General features: G+C 41.5%; 1 protein-coding gene across 1 annotated transcript in view; it reads right to left on the bottom strand.

Annotated features, from left to right (window-relative positions):
* The window catches only part of Erc2 (ELKS/RAB6-interacting/CAST family member 2), an 898378-nt gene that overhangs the window by 198471 nt on the left and 680688 nt on the right, over window positions 1-19219 (bottom strand). The window contains 1 exon segment of the mRNA XM_060390770.1: window positions 3797-3965. Coding sequence (XP_060246753.1) covers window positions 3797-3965 — 169 coding nt within the window.

The following is a 19219-nucleotide window of genomic DNA, read 5'->3' as shown; positions in this document are numbered from 1 at the left end:
AAAAAAAGAAAGACATGAGAGAGAGAGAGAGAGAGAGACAGAGACAGAGACAGAGACAGAGAGACAGAGATGTACTTCACTGGTGCTTCGCATCAAGCATACCCACAACAAATGTTCTTTGAGTGCCCACTTTATGTTTAGTAAGACTCAATGACTATGATGATTGATGAAGGAACTCTGCCTGTTCAGTCACCCAGGACTGGGCAGTGGGCAGACTTTCTGGGAAAGACACACTGACTAATATGGCAGTTTGTATAACACGGTATATCTCACAAACCAGAAAGTATCATTACCTACCTGTTCAGACACAGAGGTAGCTGTCCCTGCCTTCAAGAGAGCTGTGTTCTCCCCTGCCAGCCGATAAGTGAAAACAAGAGAGCTCTCAGCTCATCTTCCCTGGCTGGTGTCTATCTCCACAGGCTGCACCCACAAACCAAGCAAATTTAGTGAGTATTATGGGCTGAGATTGGGATCTAGGGCTCTTGATACATCTGCTTGATGTTCTCCAAGGGCTTGAGAGTTTGGGGAAGGGGAATAGGAAGGCTAGGGGGCGGTATCTGTCTGCTCTCTCTACCACACTTCAACAGTATGCTCTCTGCAAGCTGTGACTCCATCTGTGTGCAGGACAATGGCAATAAAATAAAAACCCAACTGCCCCTGGGGACCAGTGGTGCTGATAATTAGTAGTTGTGGTAGCACGAGCAATGAAAGGAACAGATCCCATGTATACATATAACAGTTGTTATGTGCAGGGCACACACAAAGTACTTTGCATACCTTGTGCAGCATGCACAGTTTATTAGCCTGATACACAAAAAAAGAAACTGAAGATCAGAGAGAAATCTACAGTCATCCAGACACCTAGTCTAAAATCCAGATTCAAAGGAAGCAGTTCCAGATGGGATATTTTTGGTAAAATCCACGTAAGACTGTACGGCCTAAGCAAACTGCCTGGCCTCTCTGGACATCACCTTCAACTCTCTAAGGGCATCACCCTCCCTTCTTTTCCAGTTACTGGGGGTTTGAGGAGTGAATGCACGCAAAGATCTCAGATTCATTCCTAGCTCATGGTGGGAGCTCACAATGACTACACATTACTTATGATGTAATCAAACTAGCTAAGGCTAAGAACTCCAGGATGGCATCATTTTGACATCTTACCTGGGTATTTAAGCAACTGCTTCAGGTTTATAAAGTGTAGAAACTTCACGATTTCTAGAAATACCCTTCCAATTGTCACACAGGATTTCTTCCTGCATGTGGAGGGTTCTATATGGGGCCATGTAGCCATAAAGCCCAAGGCAGACTAACAGATGTGGGTCTTTGGGCTAAATAATTCTACACTCTTGAACCTGAGTTTTGTCCCCTTAAAAAGAGGAAATTCTGGCCCCTATGTGTAGAGTGGCTATGATGATTAAGAAAAAAAAATCTCTAAGGGACCCTGAACACAAAGCCCATACCACAACAACAAAAAAAAAAAAAAAAAAAAAAAAAAAAGGGAGAGAAAACTGACTTTACAAGTAAATTAACAATTATTCTTAGATTCATAATCACTTGCAATGGCGGTACTTAAATGTGTGATTTCTATCACTGTCTGTAGGTGGGACTGGAAGAAAGATTTCAAAGCTAAGTTTATCCACCCTACTCCTCCTCCATGTTCTCCTTCTCCATAAAAACCCTTCCAACTCTGCCTCAGTCTAGGTGGGGCCTAACTCACCAGTCCTGGATCTCCAAGCTGAACCTGTCTCAAGAATGAAGGCTCTGTACAGTTTCCTCCAGTTCTTACTGTCACTGGAGAATGTACTTTTTATAACCCCGAGAGAGAAAGAAAAACAGCTTAAAATGTCTTAGATGGCAAAATAGACGGTGATGTGAAGAAAAAATGTACCTAAAAGATAGAAAGAAAAAACAAGCCCCATGGGATTGGTAGTGACACTTTGACCCCCTCCGTGGCTTGGCAGCCTGGCCAAGCTATTTGACCCTGAGTGGTGGCCACCAAGTTTGGAATCACTGGGGAAAGATAAAATATAAGAAATGATACTGCACAAACACAAAATGAAGCTGTCTTATGTGGTACCAGACTTCGTAGCCACCAAGTCCTAGAAATCTGCACAAGAGGTGACAATCAGGATAAGAGAGTGGTTCTCCTGCGCTCCCACCCCCCTTACTCAGTGGGGTCTGTTTCCTTGTCAGCTGACTGACCTGAGACCTTTGGCTCATGTATGCATCGTAGCTGGACCCGTGGTACTTGGCCGTAAAATCTGGGCTGTAGCCAGCATCACAAGTGCACGGTACATTTGAGCACGGGGGCTGTTTCCTAGACCTATAAACCTGTGGGAGAAAGCTACAATGGTTAGGTGCAGGAGAGGAGGGTGCTGGGTGCTCAGGAAAGGTATTAGGGGGGAAGCAAAGGATGCTCATCTTGACTTTCTGAGGCCAAGTGATTAGAAAACCCAGCGTAGAAGATGCATAGCCCCAAACAAAGAGGCCAGATAAAAGCCATTTCTGCGCCTGGGGGCCAGTGCTAGCAAGGCATGCTGCTCTGTAGAATGATCCCATGTCCAGCAGCAACCGAGGCCCTCCCTCTGCAAGGAGAAGGAGCCCAGGCATGGCAGTGGTCTCTCTCTGTCTTTCAGCAAGGCAGTCCTATAGGAAATGGACTCACGCTCAAAGAATGCCTTTTCCTTCCTGAGGTGGGAACGAGTTGGCATTCTGCAGGGTGAGGACGCTTGTTCCCAGGTACTGTGGTTAGGCCAGTTCATCTGAGCGGTCCACATGTCAATCCTAGGGCCTCAAATCCATGTAGATACATGCCATTTGGAGAAATTCAGGGCCACAGGCTATAGTTGAGATGCGGCAGGCACCTCATGAGGTCACACACCACTGAGCTGAGTAGGCTTTATAAAGCAAGAATCTGAATGACAATTTTTAATCACTGCTTTCCCAAAGATGTCACTGAATATGGAAGTGATTTCCGCACCCTCCACACATGTTGGGGAGAGAACATGGGGATAGACAAGTTCTCTCTACCACTGAACTACACCGTGGTCCTTTCCCAAGTTATATATGGAGAAGAACATTATCTGTAGATTCCTGTGATGGCTTTCTAGTATACTTCAGATAAAATTAATTTCTACTTAAGCTGCTTCCAGAAACCCCTCCTCAAAGCAAAGTGAATTCTGTGAAAGTTAGGACTTTCTCTCCTTCCATTTCTCTAAGACAAGCACAATGGCCTAGAGAGAAGGAAATAAAGAATAATGGGGCCAAAGGGGTGACTATGAATTAGAACGAATCATGACAGACAGGTCTCTAAGCCTAGTCTAGTGGGACTAGAGTTGGGAGGTGCTCCTTCACTGAGAGATCCGGAGGAAACAGCTGAAGAACAATAGCTGGAAAAGTAGAGAGAGAAAGGAACTTTTGGAACTAGATGAGGGGAGTTCTTCACAGATCCCATAAGGTGAGCAAGATTGAAGGGAAAGATAGTCCCCAAAGTTTAATTGGGTATTTCTAGGATCCAATTAGAAATGGAAGTCTACTGAAAGGAAGAGAGCTGAGAGCTATTTCTGCGAAGATGACGCTGATATAAAAGAAAGGAAAGCAGTGCCAGCTGCAAACCACGCAAGCCCAGCTGCATGCACACCATCATGGAGAAGCAGTGACACGGTGTTCTGGTGACAGTGCAGGGGTTTTGCTCCTACCTGGTTGTAGCTGCTTGAGCCTGCGGAATGGACATGGGAGAATGGAGAATGGCAAAACCCAGGAAAAGCACCGAGGCCCCTGACCCAGCAAGACACACCTTGCGTGCAGGACGCCCCACCTGCTGCTTTAACTGATGCACCAGTCGGTCTTTCTCCCGCTTCAGAGCCATGACTTCCTCCTGCGTCTTTTTCTTTTTGGAGGCGGACAATTCCAGCAAGGCAATGTTTGCATCTTTTTCACTGATGGCCGCAAGCAGTGCTTCCTGTCTGGTAAGATAAACAGCAATTGTGACCCTTCTTTGCAAAAGGAAAAGCAGAAACAATCCTCTAAAAAATCCTCTAATAAGTGTCATTAGTAATTTAGTTGAGCAACCAACTATTATCTCTGTGGAAAAAAATCCCTTTAAACAGTACTTAAGAAAAACTACGCTTTGTTCTCAGATGGACAAGGTAGCTGGGTCGGCATCATTAAGAGTGGGCATTCTATCCCTAGAGAGAGGGTTCTTTCAAAGGCTTCAGAAACACAGCTACCAATCAGAAATGGGGGGGGGGAATCACGATAAACATCGATTCCTAACACAGTTCTATCCATCCATCAAGTTCTACATTATCTGCCAGTAAGGCTCTATGACTCCAAGGCACCCCAGAAACACCAGGCAGCAAATTCATTAGCACATGAGATTTTTTTTTCATATGACATTTCTCTTCCAATGTCAGGTAGAGATCTTCACAAGGGTCTCCTTTCCATTTTCAATTTCTTTAGTGAATGTGGACCTTGTTTTCATGTCAGAGGCATTGCCTTTGTTACACGGCTTCCCAACCTCCAGATTCCAGGGAAAATGTGTCTTCATCAGAGAAGTTTCTCCAGTTACCATCTCTCACAGAGATGCCCCACCTGCCACCCTGAATCCCAGTTTAAATTCCGTCACATCATAGCACTTAATTTTCCCATGATACCCTTCCCCACTTGACAGGTTAGTGAATATTTATTACCTGTGACGTCCTATCAACTTAAGACCTCATTTATCCTTGGTAGCTGCAGCTTCTAGAAAGAGCTATGGGTGATCAAGCAGATTGGTTCTAGTATTAAATGAGTTCACTTTTAATTTTTATAAACTTCAAAAACATAATTGGCCTTCTTCTTCAAAATAAGAAATCTGGACAGAGCAAGACAGTTCAGCGGGTAAAGGTACTTGGGTCATAGCCGACAGCCTGAGTTCAGACTCCTGGAATCTAAGTCCACAAAGTTGCCCTCTAATTTCCACATGCACACTGTGCTCCCCAGGCTACCCTCACCATGACGCATCAAGAGTGCGCATGTGTGTGCATGTGCGCATGCACACACATAGAGAGACACTAATAAGAAAGAAAATTAAATATTAAATATTTTCCTCTGGATATATTTATGACCACTGACTACCTGGAAGTTTCAAGTTGTCCCCCCGCCCCATCTTTACAGTCACCTTTTAGAAACATACTTGTTACAAATTGCAACTTGGGATGGTCTCAGACAATTTTTGGATAAGCAGACGCTTTCCTGAGCACGTTTCATGGATGTCTTCTCTTCTTCATAAGTGACCACCTAGATGGCCACTCTAGATACTTCGGAGGACATCATAGCTTCAGGAGAGCCTCAGTATTGGGACTTTTGCATGCGTGTAAGTCCTAACACTGAAACCTGCTCATGCTCTTGGGCTGTATTTTCTTGTCCCTATCATCAAAATTGCTTTCTTCTAGATGTTTGGACAAGAGAGCAATTATTTGAATCTCTGATTCCCCTAGCTAATTTTCATGACAGGGATATGTATGGGTCTTTTGGGCCTCTACTAATGCTTGGCAGTAAGAGCTTCTGCCAGAAGCTCAGGATGATGTTTGCATGAGTCGAACATATCAGGAAATGTTTCCACTTTTCTTTTTTTTTTTTTCAATTACACTTTATTCATTCTGCATCCCCCCATGAGCCCCTCCCTCCTCCCCTCCTAATCTCACCCTCCCTCCTCCCTCTGCATGCATGCCACTCCCCAAGTCCACTGATAGGGGAGGTTCTCCTCTCCTTTCTGATCTTAGTCTATCAGTTCACATCAAAAGTGGCTGCATTGTCTTCTACTATGGCCTGGTAAGGTTGCTCCCCCCCAGGGGGAGGTGATCAAAGAGCAGGCCAATCAGATTATGTCAGAGGCAGTCCCTGTTCCCATTACTATGTAACCCAATTGGACTCTGAACTGCCCTGGGCTACATCTGTGCAGGGGTTCTGGGTTATCTCTATGAATAGTCCTTGGTTGGAGTATGAGTCTCTGGGAAGTTCCCTGTGTTCAAATTTTCTGGTTCTGTTGCTCTCCTTGTGGAGACCCTGTCCTCTCCAGCTCTTACTATTTCCCAGTTCTTACATAAAATTCCCTTCCCTCTGCCCAACAGTTGCCCATCAGGCTCAGCATCTGCATTGATAGTCTGTAGGGCAGAGGCTTTCAGAGGCCCTCTGTGGTAGGTTCCTAGGTTGTTTCCTGTTTTCTTCTTTTTCTGATGTCCATCCTCTTTGCCTTTCCGGATGGGGATTGGACATTTTAGTTAGGGTCCTCTCTCTTGCTTAGTTTCTTTAGATGCACAGGTTTTAGTGGGTTTGTCCTATGTTGTATGTCTATATGAGTGAGTATATACCGTGTGTGTCTTTTTGCTTCTGGGACAACTCACTCAGGATGATCCTTTCAAAGACTTGTATGAAAAAAATTTCAAATCTCTGAAGAAAGAATTAGAAGAAGATATGAGAAGATGGAAAGATCTCCCATGCTCATGGCTTGGAAAGATTAACATAGTAAAAATGGCCATCTTACCAAAAGCAATCTACAGATTCAATGCAATGCCCATCAAATTACCAACACAATTCTTTACAGACCTGGAAAGAAAAATTCTCAACTTCATATGGAATAACAAGAAACCCAGAATTGCTAAAACAATCCTCTACAATAAAAGATCTTCTGGAGGTATCTCCATCTCTGATCTTAAGCTGTACTATAGAGCAACAGTTTTAAAAACTGCATGGTACTGGCATAGAAACAGAATGGTGGATCAATGGAACCGAACAGAGAACCCAGAAATAAACCCACACACTTACGGACACCTGATCTTTGACAAAGACGCCAAAACCATTCAATGGAAAAAAGATAGCATCTTCAACAAATGGTGCTGGTCCAACAGGATGTCTACATGTAGAAAAATGAAAATAGATCCATATTTATCACCCTGCACAAAACTGAAGTCCAAGTGGATCAAAGACCTCAACATAAAACCAGACACATTAAATCGGCTTTGAAAAAAAAGTGGGAAATACCCTAGAACTCATTGGTACAGGAGAAAACTTCCTGAACAGAACACCAACAGCACAGGCTCTAAGAGCAACAATCAATAAATGGGACCTCATGAAACTGAAGAGCTTCTGCAAAGCAAAGGACACCGTCATCAAAACAAAGCGACCACCTACAGATTGGGAAAGAATCCTCACCAACCCTTTATCTGACAGAGGATTCATATCCAGTATATATAAAGAACTAAAGAAGCTGAAAAGCAGCAAACCAAGTAATCCACTTAAAAAATGGGGAACAGAGCTAAACAGAGAATTCTCTGTAGAGGAATACCGAATGGCAGAGAAGCACTTAAAGAAATGCTCAACCTCACTAGCCATTAGGGAAATGCAAATCAAAACAACCCTGAGATTTCACCTTACACCCATGAGAATGGCCAAGATCAAAAACTCAAGTGACAACACATGCTGGAGAGGTTGTGGAGAAAGGGGAACCCTTCTCCACTGCTGGTGGGAATGTAAACTTGTACAACCACTCTGGAAAGCAATCTGGCGCTTTCTCAGACAACTAGGAATAGCGCTTCCTCAAGATCCAGCCACACCACTCCTGGGCATATATCCAAAAGAGGCTCAAGTACACAAAAAGGACATTTGCTCAACCATGTTTGTAGCAGCTTTATTTGTAATAGCCAGAAGCTGGAAACAACCCAGATGCCCCTCAACTGAAGAATGGATGCAGAAATTGTGGTACATCTATACAATGTTTCCACTTTTCAAATGAAAACTACTATAGCTCAGGCCACAAGAGTTACTAGGTATCATCTTGAGATGTCAGACCTCCCCATCACTCTGCTACGGCATGTTCCTCTAACATGCTGTGTTGACGAGGCTGTGTACATTGCAAACCAAAGGGAGCCCATGTGCTTGAGTTCATATCTGAGGCTTATACCTCATGGACTCTTCACAAATACATTTTTAAAAAGTGATGATTGAGAACTGTAAATATTTTTTATTTTACATTTTTGAATGGCTGAACCAAATTTCTCCAAAGGACAGGAAAAGCTTAACTATTTTACTTCAACCTTGCAATCTGTTCCAATGTTAGTAATTTTCTCTAACAGGCCTAGGTATAACACACAGGTCACTGCAACATTTTACTACTACGTTCTAAGCTGACGTCAACAATGTTATTTTTTTCCATAGGTGTTAGGAAGTTTGTAGTAAATTGTGCTCTATTCCTATGGATATTTCTTTATAGCTATATGAAGCCCTTAAAATGCTGATACAAGTCTTCATGATGTAAAAATATTTAAGTTTTCTGGGAAACTGTTCATCAGGAGTCTTGTGTTTCTGTCCATTTTAGAAGCAAAGGTATTATCTTCTCGTCTTGCCAGGATACTAGTATAGCAATGAGCCTTGGAGACGATGGTGGTCTCTCTCTACGTCAAAGGGTTGGGTTGCTTACTATGCCACATCATAGTGATGAGCCACGGGCAGGCATGCTGTTGCCTATAACAAAGTATTCAAGCTCCATAAGAACGGAGCTGCTCTCCTTTACTACAAATCGCTGCACGAGTGTGCTCACCTGGGGCCTGTGGGAGCAGTTGCAGGGGGAATAGATGCAGAAATGCCAGCAGTGATCTCTCTGTGTCAGCAATAAAATATGTTGTCTCTGGCACAGAATCTCTTCTCATCTCCTACATTCAAGAGGGGGGAGGGACAGCCTGCTACGTGCAGTAAAGGCAGTCCCAAACTCTCCACAGTTTTTGAGATAGGAGTGGACAGTCAATAGGAGCCTGAATGGTAAAGGGGAGAGATGTGGACACACATTTACTGTTCTCTGTTTATCCCTTTCTATGTCATTCCTTCCTCCCACAACATGCCATCAGACTGAATGTTAAGTACCATAGGAATCCTTCACCTCACCAAGAAACAGCAGGCACAAGCTTCCGAAGCTTTGTACATTTAAACGTTTTCAGGAATTATTTATGTTCTATCATTCTCAGCCTTGATGTTTAGATAGGGGCACCTAGTTTTCACATGTCAAGTCCAGGACAATCTAGGTTGACTCCCACTAGAAAAATGTCAAGAATCTCCTAACAAGGCTTTCTATGTCTGCTTTTGCCCCCTTTGCCGGTTTTCCTCTTCCAAAGCTTGATACTACACAGCTTTAATAACAACCCCTAAATGTTACCATAACCCAAAGACTGACCATTCAAAGCCTCCCTTTCCCCAGGAGTCGATAATCCAGGGTTCTTAAGGGTTTAATACTTTCTTTTCCTTTCATAACAACAATAATGATAATAATAATGATATAATCATGAATATAATAATATCATCATCGTTATTATTGACAAGAATTGAACTAGGGCATTGTGCCTGGTAAGGACTATATCACTGAGCTATAAACCTAATCTCAATAAATTAATTTTTAATTCTCACTTTAGTGTTAAAAATGCATATTAGTTTCTAATTCTTTATAGATGTTATCACCAAATATAGCTCATAAAACAATTTTTATAAAAACATTTTCAAGGCCACTCACCAACATTAGTATTCATAAAAATAATCTACGTGTTTCTTCATATTTTTTATTTTGGTTGATCAATATGCCTATGTATGCTTGCACTATATAATTATAAAACTCTCTAGTAAAGTTCATTTAATGAAAATCATAGGTATTTGAAACCCTCATCTAAATATTGGTCAGAAACTAATAAGATCCCCTTTAAAATATATTGAGATTAATAGTAAGTAATTGTGATCATTAAATTAAAGGAGCAATTATCAGAAGATAACAAAAACATATAAAGATAAGTATGACCACGTCATCCATCAAGGTTTCTGGAGAGGTTAAGACTGTTTCTGGCTGCTCTTACACAGGTAGCTATGAGAGGCCAAGGCTCTGGGTTGGCAGGGTCGTTGCACTGTATGTTATACAACCAGCTTTACAAAATCCACAGACTTGTTCTGCTATCAACAATAGTTTAAATCACTATGAGCCAGATTCTGTGCAATTATTCCCATTATTTTTGCTCTAAAAGTATTCCTTTATGGTGATCCTGAACACAATTTAGAAAAGATGAGCTTCATTTGGCCAGCCCGACATCCTACCTGTCTCCTTTTTCAGTTCTTGGGAGCCCACTTGATAACACACTGCCACAGAGCACCCACACTCCGGTGCTCCAATGAAGCATGTGAAGTGTGCTTGAGAGAATAGCTGGAGGCTCAGTTAACTATTTCTGCTTTTCTGCCCATGCGGAGAATTCTTATTTTTTTCAATAAATACAATGCCTCCTGAATCTAAGGCCAGATTTGCTCTGCTTTAGAAATTGGTTCTGTTCCACCAACAAGAAATGTTCCTAGATCTTTAAATCATGTTCAATACTCAATCCATTCTTTTTTTTCTTATTCACAGACAACATAAGAATTGCATATAAATACATTCTTAGTCATTTAGTAGGGTTAAGTATATAGTGGAAGCCTGCAAGATTATCCGTAGAGCACTGCTATACTTTAGTATACAGTTACTGAGGTAATCTGTCTGCACACCAAAACAAAGCTCAGAATATGAAAAGGAAGCCCAAATATGCTAGCAAGGAAGATAAGATAATGCAAAGAGAAATAAATCTGTGGAGTCTGCTGTGTGCCAAGCTAAGAAAGTGGAACACAGACAGCATTTCATCAAAGTGCAGCCTAAACATACGTCAAAGAGAATAACTTCTTTAACAAATATGGGCAACAATGGAGAGGAAGGAGGAGGAGTTCTGTGCCCCCCATGTATTTAGAGGGGGTTAACAATGGATAAAAATATGCACAGGAACATACTTAATAACCCTAAACTGTCATTCACTTTGTAGGAGGTAGTCAAGACCCAGCTAATAAAACACTGAAAAAAATGGTTTTAGCCACCCTGAAAAACATCCTCCAGAAACTAGCACAAAAGAGGGCTGAAGGCTACCTTCTGCCATGATCAATGTCTCCTTTTGTGTGTCGCCCACGGCTAACCTAAGCAGGAGAGCTTCAGGATCGGCTGACGGTAACGCACAGCTATGACACTTATCACCTTCCATTTAAAAGGGTGCACTGTAAACATTTCTGTTTCACTCCCTGCTGCTGTCATTCCATTAATGATGGTTTGAGCTTGGAGAGGGAACCTAAAATTAATTTCAAGAGTTACAAGTAAAATAAGCCAATTAGGGACGGTTATAAATTGGGACAGAGCAGAAGCATGGACACTTATTCTTTTCTTTCTTTCTTGTGGGCTCTTGTTTTAGTTAGATGACCCATCTTTAGGCACACATTCAATTACAAAAGCAGATGCTTGGAAAAATGCATTCCATTAAGAAGCATTTGGATAATGACATATGAGGGTGGACCTACATTATGTATGGTGTTCAGCCCCAGGCAGTCATGCTCCAATCAGACTGTGGGAAAAAAAATCTGCTCAATCAACTTTTCCCAGTTAATTGTTGTTTTCTTTCCCTTATGACCCTGAATCTTCAACCATAAGTTCAGTAGGAGGTGACTTAAGACAGACGGCGACGAAAGATCTTGTTCAAAACAGCTCTCTGGCCCCTGGGTTGAGTGCTGTGACCACTTCTGGAAAGGGATGCTCATGAGCCTCTCTTTTAAAGATATCTTTTCAAACAGTAACTGGAGATAGAAGTGGCCTTTCATGTTAATTAATATGCACCATGCCTACTGACACAATGATGTGTAATACCAGCATAAGAGCCTTCACAAAAAAGTAAAGTATCTCACTCAAGGTATGACCTACAAGGTGAGACATATTTTAGTTTCATCAAGGACAAAAAAACAGAGCAGATGATAAAGGCCAGGCTCTGGCAGGCCAGATTCTATAATGTGGTTTTCTCTGCACCCACCTAAACCTGACCTCAAAAAAATAGCTCATTCCAATTACCAAGAATTCATTCTCTGAAACTTCCTAGCACCTGATTGGAATTTCCTGTAACAGAGACCACAGAGTCTTAAGGAAGTTCTCTCTATGTAGCAACGCCCACCCGAAATTCTTCTAGTTTGACTCATGGAGGCAGCTGATCTTCCTTGAAGGTTGCTCCAAGCGCAAATACCCTAGAAAGCTACTTCTCATCAGGGACGCCGGTGGCACTGAGATGGCAAACGCTAGCACACTTAGTATTATGTGCCAAAGGAGTGTTGGTGAACACAAAGCCAAATGATTTCCCTACATGTACAAGGCCCAAAGCCAAAGGAAGTGATATGGTAGGAAGAGCTACTCCCTTACCCCAAATTATCCAGAAAATTTCTATCCCTTTGATAAGTTGAATAAAGCGGCAATGAAGATGCGCAGGAAGGACTGTTGTCAAGGTCCTAGTAGAGAGGTATGACTAATTCCTGTGTGCTAGATCCAAAAGCAAGAAACTGGGGCAGGGGAGGACAGGGGAGAGCAGGGAAAGATAGGGGAGGGCAGGGGAGAGTAGGAGTGTTCAGGGGAAAGCAGGGAAGGACACAGGAAGGCAGGAGGGGAGGGAAGGCAGGGCAGGTTTCTTCTGTGTACCTTAGCTTCTTCAGAAGGAGCAGGGACTTTCTCTGGCATGAACTGTGACAGGTTTTCTAATCACCTCCACTGGGTGGGTGGGGGGCCACCTTGCCAGGCCACAGAGGAAGACAATTCAACCAGTCCTGATGAGGCTTGATAGGCTAGGGTCAGATGGAAGGGGTGGAGGACCTCATCTATCAATGGCCTTGGGGAGGGCCATAGGGGGAGAAGAGGGAGGGAGGGTAGGATTAGGAGGTGACAAGGGAGGGAGGCACAGCTGAGATACAAACTGAATAAATTGTAGTAAAAGATAATAATAAAATTTTTTTTTAAAGAAGGAGCTTATCCTTGAGAATGAAATATCACTGGGGCCATTTAGAGAACCTACTCATCCTCAGCACTTGAGCTTTGCAATCAAATGTTCTGTGGTATGATCATTAGTAGAGCTTACTGCCTTTGTAACTGGGTAATCATTTACCGTCTCTGAAACTTAGATTTGGTTGTAAATGAACCAAGAATAACTACAAAAATTAAATGTGCTAATGCACACAAAGACTCTTGTTCAGTTGCCATGGGATACACACGAACAGTTATTCTTTCAGAACACAGATACCAACAAATTTAAAGACTTGAAAGTTTTGCATTATTGTGTACCAGGCCCCTCTTGCATTAAATATATCTAAACATATAACGAGTCTCTTACTTTCAGGACAGTGTTTCAAAGAAACCTCTAAAATTGGTTTCTGTTAAGCCGAACATTTGACTTTCATGAGCTGACATCTGTTTCACAAACAAACTTGAAGGAGAAAACAGATTTTGAGTGTGGAAATGAGTTTGTGTACTACAGACAAGCCCATCTCAGACAGCCAGGCCTGACTTGGTTAATAACTGTTCAATATCACTCCAGCCAAAAGGCCACACAGAAATGGGTAGGATGTGATTTTATGCAGCATAAGAAATTGGGAAACGGAAAAGTGTTCTGAAAGGTAACCCTTTAGAAGTCAAGGTCTAGTACACAGTCTAACCAATGTCGAACAACTCCAAAACAACAATGAAAACCTTCCATTAAAACATCTTTACATTAAATTGGTAAGCTTGAGAGGCGGGGAGGGTGATTGGAATGGACTTCCGTTGCCCACCACATCTGTACAGTTAGATGTCAATGTTTGATCATTTCTGCCATTCCATTTGTCTTCTGTAATGAGATGGATTCTCTATTGGATTTCCTTCCTCTATGACTGATCTATGTGAAATGTAACACCAGAGACCTTGGGAGGTTACTGATGACTGATAGTGAAAAATTATATCTATCTGAATGTCCCTGTGGGCAAAGCTTTGCCTAATATCTACCTAAAAGAAATCTGTTGCTTATGATCACCACTTACTGCCATGAGATTTACCACGGTATTGACTTTTTGGTTGGTACTCAGCAACTGCCAGAGAATAAATCAGTTGACTTCAAGGCTTAGTCTATAGGGCACTTGCTCATTGGTTCTTTCTATTGGCAAGTGGGTACGTGTATGTATACAATTGTGTTTGTATAAAAGTGTCTAAAGATGATGTTCTTTAATTTCCCTATATTATCCATTTAGAATTATTCATTTACTAATTTTTACAGGAAGCAACAAAGTGCACTCCTGTATCTTGAACTAGATATTTCATGTTTTATTCAGATCTACTTTTATTTCTAATGTGTCTATGCACATATATATGGCTGTGTATGAATATACCTTGTTATGTATGTGTGTGGATGCTTGTGGAGGGCAGGATGGAGTGTGGGATTCCCTGGGCTGGAGTTACAGGCAGTTGTAAACTACGAGATGTGTGTGCTAGGGACGAAACTCTGATCCTCTGGAAGAGCAGTAAGTACTCTTAGTCATTGAAATGTCCCCAGCCTGGATAATTCCCTTCTTAATGTGACTATTGTGTATTAAATAAAACTTCCTTTGTTTATGCTATATGTATATCACTATTACTACAAGCAAACTATAGTGAAAAATACAATAGATCGTCATTCTACTGCTGTGAGAAGGACAGGTGGCAAGGAAAGAAAATATACCATAGAATTGTGTTATTATAATGTCTAAGGCAGAGATAAGGTTCTACAGAGAGGAACTCTGTAGATACATTTGTATAGAATTGAGTTTTCTGGAAGCATTTTATCTAACCTGCTTTTGATCCATGAGAGAATAAAAGGCACCAAACAGGGGGAAGGACACAGTGTGTCCCATCAGTGTGCTATGAGTGATGTTGGTGGCCAGATGAGAATCAGGTTGCAAGGAGTGAGTGGTCAGAAGACTTAATACCTTCTAGAAAAGGCTGAAAGAAATACCTACCACCTGAAAGCTGTTCTCTCTCGCTGTGCAAGCAATGCACTGGCTAACAATTTAGGATGGTCTAGACAATCTTTTTCTCTGGGAAGTCAATGCTTTTAAAACTTGGCTTCCTTGTCAAAGATGTAATCACTCATGTGGTGCCTCAGTTACTTTGAGAAGTCTAGATTTTACGTCTGCCATCTCGTGGCCATTGCAATAAATACTGACGTTTTCTTTTCTTCTCTCCCTGCTCCACCCAAATAGCTTTAAGTCTAAAGCTAAATAGTCTAAAGCTATTTAGACTTAAAGCTATTTGATAGCTACACTATCAAAAAGTACCAAAAGACACTTAATTTTTAAAAAGAAAGAAAAGGACATTGACACAGAATTCACTTTGAATTCTAATTCTGTTTCTGCCAACATTTTTTTCTCTTGATGAAAATATAGATTCAAAAGATCATTTGCCAATTACCAATTTACTCGTATCAGATTGGGCCCAACGCAGAATCAGTGAAAGGTGATGGACTTCAGTTGCTTTTTGTGTGTTTTAACTGCCTTTATTTTAGGAGGTCACAGAGCTGCTTCAACATTTATGTACTTACCATGGAGTTTGCTCAAAGAACATCCATAATGAAACAGATTTTAAGTCCTTCACATGGACACCAAGAGGAAGGGCTTTCTGAAAATTATTTATAGTCCAAATGGCTGAGAGCACTCGTACACACTTGAACACTGTGAAGCTGTGCATGCCATAGCTCAGACCAAAACCGAACAACAAAAATCTGCTGAGATGCCATCGTGAAAACACAAAGTGCCCGTCTAACGCCCATTCACTACCAACTGTGCACATCAACAGGAGAGAAAACCAAAGTATACAGTGATTTTCCTGATGATATTTTGCCAACATTTTGTGGCCTTAATCTACAGTGGAGGAGGGGGAACTTTTTCAATGGCTGTGAATGAATCTCAGAGCCCAAGTTCCAGAAGCATGGAATTGTGAGTCTGCCCACATATACCTTAAGTTTTGAGGTGCTAAGCAACTGAAAAAGAGACATCAGTAACGAAGAGCTATAAAAATCAGCCGATAAACCCAGAACCAAAATGGAAAGTTCTATCTGTTAGTTACCTGAAATTTCTGGATTCATGACCACACTCTATGGTACAATACTTAGAGAGCTCTGTGTCAATGAGCAAAGGAATCACAAACCAGAAAACCACCACAGGATGAGAGTCTGGTAAACTACCTGAATGTTTCACATCTGGAAAGAATCGTGAGGGAACCAGCCCAAAGCACAATGGTATAGAAAGCAGTCTCAGATTTACAGTACGGGTGGCCTTGTAGTTCATAGAAGTAAAATTTCCATCCAGGCAGGATGATCACTACAAGCAGGAACATTTCTGATGTGAAATTATGAAGTCCAGTCTGAACTGAACATGCTTTTCTGGGGTGGCCGTCTCCTGGCCATCTGAGCAACACTAACCAGATGGGTGACCAGAGTCTAGGTCTTTGATTCTTTCAATTTGTTTAGCATATATTCACCAATGGCTTCTGTGTACCAGGAACTGTGAATAAACACACAAACAGGATAGATTCCTTCCCTGCTTCAATGAGGATGGGATTTTTCATTCTTTATTCTCTGGAAATCTCAGAGACTCTCTGCACAGTCCTGAGGCAGCTGTGGTGGCAGAAAATGCCAAGAAATAGCCTATTATTATGAAGAACAAAAGTAAGATCTTATGGTACTTCCTACTTACCAATCCACTGACTGGGCAGAGGAACCCACATGGCATTCTACCAGCAGGTACCATGTGCTGAAAAGAGCTGCAGTAATGTTCCCTTAAGCCCTATCACCTGTATTCTGAATAGCTACCACAAAGCAGAGGCTCAAAAGCAAGCATAAAACTTTGCCTCCTATCTATAACTGAGAGCTCAGTGATATAAAGTTTACTTTTTTTGGGGGGGTGGAGGTTGAGGCAGGGTCTCTCTGTGTAGCCCTGGCTGTACTGGAACTCACTATGTAGAGTAGGATGGCCTCAAATTCATAGAGATCTGCCTGACTGTGCTTCTCAAGTACTGGGATAAAAGGTATGTGTCACTATGCCTGGCTAGGAAGTTCATTTTTTATGGGTCAGAAATAGATGAATATTGACAATTTCATATTTCAGTCTAACATCTTCCAAAATGAAAGAGGTATTATTGGCCTCTTGGCTCATTCAGCTGTTTTATTTATTTATTTATTCATTTATGTATTTATGTTTTCTGTAGACAGGGTTTCTCTGTGTAGCCCTGGTTGTCCTGGAACTTGCTATGTAAACTAAGCCAGCCTCAAACTCAGAGCTTTGTCTGCCTCTGCCTTCCCAGTGCTGGGATTAAAATCATGCACCACCACTGCCTGGCTTTGATTTAGCTATTTATAACACATGCCAACAGATAATTTTTTATCCTTCAAGATTTATTAGGCTGAGGAAATCCACTGTCCACCAATAGAGCCTATTGCCTAGTGTTTAGCGCAGCCTCCTACACAAATTGGGAGAGAGGAAGGGGACCAGAAGTCTACATAGTGACAGAACTCAGCCCATGATTAGAAGGCCCTAGACCTGGAAAACCACTTAGCGAGCAAGCATCCTGGTGACCCAAACTCCAACCTGACACGGATTTCCATCCCCTGTAATATTGATCTATTGACTGATTGCTTTGAGAGCAAATCATCCATCTCCCTTGGACAGCCTTGAGGCTGCTCAGCTCATGAGCAGTATCTCTCTTCAAAAGACGTAAGACAGGAGGCAAAGAAGAATCAGACTGCACAGCCTTTAAGTGGTCTTTCCAAAGTCCCACATGAAGAAAGACCCGATTAGAAAATCTCCTTAATGATGACTGCATGCCTGAAGATGAGGCCAGCCTGGAGTGAGTTCCGGTATAGCCACAATTACACAGAGAAACCCTGTCTAGAAAGAGCATAGATAGAAAAATAGATAGATAGATAGATAGATAGATAGATAGATAGATAGATAGACAGCTGAATAAACCAAGAAGCCAATAAAATCCCTTTTGTTTTGGAAGAGGTTAGATTGAAACACAAAATTGTCAAAATTGTCATCTATTTCTGACTCATTAAAAAAGTGAAGGTGCTGTCAAAAAGGGCAACCTAATATTGTCAACCAATATGCTAGTATTCCATATTCACAGAAAATCTGCTAAGCCCAGAACACCATATCATATGCTATGAGTGATAAGTAATGGATGAAGCTCATAAATTATTCTAGCAAGTAAAATGAAAGCATGTGAAAACAATGTAAAGAATTAAAAATTAGACAAATAATGGTTGACTTTATTAGGATAGAGGCTAGCAATCACTGATATTTTCCTTGTGGTTACTGTACAAATAGGCAAGGCACAATAGAGCACATTGTTAGATTTAGTCCTTTCAAGATAGTTAACAAAGTTAACACTGTCGTGGTTTTGAGTGGTGAGGCTGTGAGGTTTGAATGGAACACTCAAGATTTTACTGCTTTTAAAGGAGTTGGAATTTGAATCCAAGTCCGTTTGATTCCAGAGCCTGGACGTTTGGGCCTTTCTTTAAATGCTTGGTTGTAGTGAGAACGAAATGTCCTTCTGGTTTGGGGGGATGGAGCAGGCTTTGCAGAGGATGACCAGGATGCCTTAGTGTGGAGGCAAGAAGGACTAGAAAGGATTGGGGAGGAAACGGGAGGTAAGGTGGCTTCCAAGCGGTTTGCCTGAGGAAAAGCTAAAAGGACTCTAACACTTCAATTGTATTTCCCACTTATATACATGTTCTTAAGGTGCATCACTTTCAGGAGTGTTGGGGATCAGCAAAGGAAAAGTGTGGTCAAACTAGTTAATTTGTGTCAACTGAAAGACTGGCAATTAAGCATATATGCATACGTATGTGCTTGTGGGTATGAGTGTACGCATGCACACATGTGCCATAGGAGTAAGATTTAGCTTATTTTCTGAAAATAAGAAAATATGTTAAGTAGTATATTTTCTCGAGAAAAGAAAAGCCCTTCTATTCCAAAATTTGGTAATTGGTTTTCCTCATTTTTGTTGTTAATATGCTCTTTTCTTAACTATCACAAAATTTGGTAATTGATTTTTCTCATTTTTTTTTGTTGCTAATATACTCTTTTTTTTAAGTGATGTTAACGGCAGTCAATATTTGAATAGTGATATTTAATTTGAAAGCATAATTGGATTGTTAAGCACATGTTGTTTTCAAAAATACTGTACCATATTTTGGTCCATGACAGCCAAAGTCTAGAAAGCACCCATTCCATTTCTGGATGTTACTATAATTAGGATGTATCTGAGAAAACATGTTTGGTTCTTCTCTATCCTACACAGATGGATGCCCATATTTCTCTTCAAAGA

This window comes from Meriones unguiculatus, chromosome 9, assembly GCF_030254825.1.
Source record: "Meriones unguiculatus strain TT.TT164.6M chromosome 9, Bangor_MerUng_6.1, whole genome shotgun sequence".
Lineage (NCBI taxonomy): Eukaryota > Metazoa > Chordata > Mammalia > Rodentia > Muridae > Meriones > Meriones unguiculatus.
This window is presented reverse-complemented; position numbering and strand designations above follow the sequence as displayed.